Here is a 4,076-nt window from a genome sequence, read left to right as displayed (position 1 = left end):
GGGGGGGGGGCCCCCGACACCCCACCCCAGGGGGAAAGGGGGGGGGACCCAGGGGGGGGGGGGCCCGAACCCCCCCACCAAAGAAAAAAGGGGCCGGGGGGGGGGGCCCAGGAGGGGGGGGGTCCCCACCACCCCCAGAGGGGGAGAGGGGGGGGGGGGGGGACGTCACCGTGCCGCGAAAAGACGGCCGAGCGAGTCAGCGCGCCGCGCAGCTCTCGCACCCGAGCGAGCAGGGCGGCGGCGGCCTGCGCCGTGCAAACGCGACCGTGAGGGGAGACGGGCCTCGTGCTGACGTCAGAAGATCTGGTGTGGCCCTCTGGTTAGGGAAGAGGCAAGGAAGAGGCGAGAGGAGGCGAGAGGAGGCGAGAGGCGGCGAGAGGGGCCGAGGTGAGCCGAGGTGAGCCGAGGTGAGCCGAGGTGAGCCGAGGTGAGCCGAGGTGAGCCGAGGTGAGCCGAGATGGGCCGAGGTGAGCCGAGGTGGGCCGAGGTGGGCCGAGGTGGGCCGAGGTGAGTCGGAGGGGTGGCGGCGGCGTGCAAGCACCCAGAGCTCCGTATGTGAGGAGAGCTACGAGAACGCAGGACTAGTCGGCGTCTGGTCTCGGACGGTGTGTGTGTCACCTGCCGCGGGTGGCTGCCGCCCTCGCACTCGCCCCGCCGCGGGAAGAAGCTGCGCAGCGCCGCAAGCACGTCTGCGCGCGCGCGCGTGTGGAAGAGGCGCGAGTCAAACGCCGTCAGGTGGGCGCGCGGCGTGAGCAGCGCGTCGATCCGGAAGCCGAGCGCGCTCGTCGACGAGAGCGAGTCGCGAAGCGCCATCCAGCGCGCCTGTGGCGCGTGGTATTGGTGGGTCGTGCTTGAGGGATCCCTTGAGAGAGGTTGTGGTGCGTGATGTGGTCTTGTCCTTGTCTGAGGTTGTGCTGTATGCTCCGTCCACCGCGCCTCTGGTGGCGCGGCGAGGCGGCGGTTGAGGGAGGCGGCGGTGAGGCGGCGGTGAGGCGGCGGCGAGGGGCGGCGGCGAGGGGCGGCGGCGAGGCGGCGGTGAGGCGGCGGTGAGGCGGTGGGGGAGGAGGCGGCGAGGGAGGTGGCAGCGAGGGAGGCGGTGGCGAGGGAGGTGGCAGCGAGGGAACGGCGAGGACCGAAGGGGCAGCGGCGGGCGCGCGGACGAGCGGAGTGGGGGAGACCGCAGGGGAGGAGAGAGGCAGCAGGAGAGGGTGGCGAGACTGACTAAGGGGGAGGCGAGGGCAGCGCCCACCTTGGTCATCGACCGGCTGGCCCGCTCTGCATCGGTGAGGACGCGCGAGCCTGCAGGACGGTTCCGAGAAGGGTCGGAGAAGGTGCTGGAAGGAGGCAGAGTTTCCTCGGCACATACATGCAGTGGACGCGGCTTGAGCGCTGTGGAGAGGAGGGAGCCGAGCGCGGTCGTCTCGAGTGCTGGTGAAAAGACCGGGATCTGCAGTTCGGCATCTAGTGCGCGCGAGCCTAGCCGCTCCTCCATCCGCTCCATCCGCTCGAAGAGGTCCGCGCGCGGCTTCGCGCTCTGCGCCTCGCTCTCGGCAAAGGTGCGCAGCCCCATCTTCAAGTCGGCAATGTGCCGCCCGCGCAGCGAAAATGCGTGCAGCAGGTCGTCCATCTTGAAAAACCAGGCGCCGTCCCGCTCGACCTCGCCGTAAAAGTTGGGCACGAACGCCCGCAGCGGTTCGCTGCTCTCGCAGCTGCAGCAGATGAGCTCGAGGAACCTTCGCTCGTTCTCGTATCGGTCCCGCGCCTTTGGCCTCGGCTTGTAGAAGAAGGCGCCCTCGACGAATACGCCGCCGTGTCCGAAAGCGGCAACTTGTGGGTCTTTCCTTCCGCAGCACACGACAGCTTCCACACTGGGTGCACCACTGGGCGCACCAACATGCGCTGAGTAAACCATTTTGCGATCCCCCCAAGCGTGTGGGGCTCTTCACAGCCTTGTTATTGAGAAGAAAATACGTCCTACGGCGCTGTGCGCTGGTCTGTGAGAGGTTGAGGTGCGAGCCCTGGAGGCCCTGGGAATGGGGGGAGACTACCCGCGTTCACACGTACTAGACGGTTTGGCCGGCGCCATGTGGCGCCGGGCCCGCCCTCCATTTTGCGGTCCCCCCCATTGAGAAGAAATTGAGAACAAAAATACAAAATACGTCCAATGCTCCAAGTCCATGGCGCTGTGCGCTGGTCTGTGAGAGGTTGAGGTGCGAGCCCTGGAGGCCCTTGGGATGGGGTGAGACTACCCGCGGGCCTAGAAGGCCCTCGCGCAGGGGGGTGGGACATTGAGATTGAAGGCGGTCATTCATGATCTCATGATACCTACTCGAGTACAGTGGGTTGCGGGCATTAAGAAAACAGGATTGCGCGGCACGCCGCCGTTTCTAAGCCTTTCCTCACCCCTCACCCACCCCATGCCGTGGTCTCTTAGCTCCGGCCGGCACTCAAGCCACCGCTCCGACGAGGACGGGGACGGCCCCACCGGGACCGAGGCCGAAGGTGTCGCCTACGCCGAAACCCTCGCTGCAGCCAAGCGCGCCGCCGACGAGCGAATCCGCGTCGCTCTAACCCACTGTACTGTGTGAATTTTCGCGGAGCGAAGAAAATTTTATACGGAATACGTCCATTTGGGGGCCTCGTTTGGAATACGTATTCCGGAATACGTGTGGAATACGGCCTAAAGCTGCAATTTTATACGGAATACGGTCCTTTTGGAGGTCATTTGGAATATACGTGGAATACGTATTCACACAGTAGGCGGTCATGAATGAGTTCACAGTCTGTTATGAGCCACCAACCAGAAGGCGTGCGCCTGTGAATCACAGACCAGCGCATAGCGCCATAGGACGTATTTTCTTCTCAATTCTGTGAAAAGAGTGAGGCCTGGTTTCTAGGTTTCTACTCGCCAGCCCGAGGAAGTTCACAGCCCTGAAAGGAAGAAAGACCGGCCTCAGAGAAAGAAAGAGACAGATTGCAAACGAAGGAACGTGGTCGTTGCGAGCATACATCGCTCGGATGGGCGGCGTGCCGCGCAATCGCGTGTGCCACCGCTCGCCCCGTATCGGCACCTCCACCAACCTCACCCTCTATGAGGGGTCCCTCTCCTCGGCGAACGACTTCTCGCTGCCCGCGCTGCTGAGCGACGACTTTCTCCGCGCGGTGCGGTGCACCTTTCGGCCGCGCCTCGCGCCGCTTGCGCGGTTCTGGGGCTCGAGGCGGCCGACCGTGGCGCTGCATGTGCGGCGCGGGGACGTGCACACCTCCAACTCGCGCGTCGCAAGGTCGGTGTACACGCATCACTACGTCGCCGATTCCGCGTACCTCGACATCATCGGCGTGGTGCTGCGGCGCTACCCGTCGGCGGACGTGCACGTGTGGAGCTCGGCCGAGGGCTTCTACACGAACGCCTCGTTCGAGCCGTTTGCGCGCGCCGGCGCGACGCTCCACATCGACACCGACGAGATGGAGGCGCAGGCGCACTTTGCGACGGCCGATGTCTTTGTGATGGGGAGGAGCTGCTTCTCGTTGCTGCCCGCGCTGCTCAACCCGAACTGCGTCGTCGCGACGGTGCACGGCTCGAACAAGATGACGGACGAGGCGCTCGTCCGCGCCGTGCCGCACGGGATGGCGCTGTCGGGCGGGCGGGCGGGCGAGGAGCTGCTCGGGTGCATGCGGGAGCGAGGGTGGTGAGAGGTGGGTGGGCGGAGAGGGTGTGTGCAGTGTGGGCCGGAGATATTTATTTTTGTTTTGTTGTGTGAGAGAGAGAGAGATGTGTTTGTTGTGTGTGAAAAAAATGAAGACTTCTTTTCTTGAGCTTGCCTTCGATGTTACGAAACAAACGCAAGGCGGACACACACACGACGCATCACTCTCGGGCCCACAGACATCCCGCGGACCGCACCCGCCGCCCCCGCCCCGCCACGTCCCGCCGCGCGCCCCGCCCCCTCGGGCCCGCCCCGGCCGGGAGAAAGGGGAGTGACAGTTTGGGACGGCAACAGAACGAGTATCTTGCACTCCATGTGCAAGAACGCAGAGAAGGACTGGGGGTGGTCCGGCCCATCGGAGATAGCTTG

General features: G+C 65.1%; 2 protein-coding genes across 2 annotated transcripts in view; one reads left to right on the top strand and one right to left on the bottom strand.

Annotated features, from left to right (window-relative positions):
* Positions 1 to 1,918, bottom strand: part of EMIHUDRAFT_434115 (hypothetical protein) — a 3,429-nt gene extending 1,511 nt beyond the window's left edge. The window contains exons 1-4 of the mRNA XM_005785602.1: positions 1,477 to 1,918; positions 1,250 to 1,299; positions 619 to 822; positions 170 to 245 (exon numbers count right to left, since the gene is read on the bottom strand). Of these exons, the coding sequence (XP_005785659.1) occupies positions 170 to 245; positions 619 to 822; positions 1,250 to 1,299; positions 1,477 to 1,912 (766 nt within the window). The 5' untranslated portion in view covers positions 1,913 to 1,918. The remainder of the gene's footprint in view (positions 1 to 169; positions 246 to 618; positions 823 to 1,249; positions 1,300 to 1,476) is intronic.
* Positions 1,919 to 3,018: 1,100 nt separating this feature from the next.
* Positions 3,019 to 3,693, top strand: EMIHUDRAFT_98917 (hypothetical protein; the record flags this gene model as incomplete). Its single annotated transcript, XM_005785601.1, has 1 exon — positions 3,019 to 3,693. One exon carries the CDS (start codon positions 3,019 to 3,021, stop codon positions 3,691 to 3,693), a length of 675 nt encoding a protein of 224 aa, XP_005785658.1.
* Positions 3,694 to 4,076: the final 383 nt, after the last annotated feature.

The sequence above is a fragment of the Emiliania huxleyi genome (genome assembly GCF_000372725.1).
Source record: "Emiliania huxleyi CCMP1516 chromosome Unknown EMIHUscaffold_16, whole genome shotgun sequence".
NCBI classification, from domain to species: domain Eukaryota; phylum Haptophyta; order Isochrysidales; family Noelaerhabdaceae; genus Emiliania; species Emiliania huxleyi.
Note: the sequence above shows the minus strand (reverse complement) of the source record. Positions and strands in the feature narration are given on the sequence as shown.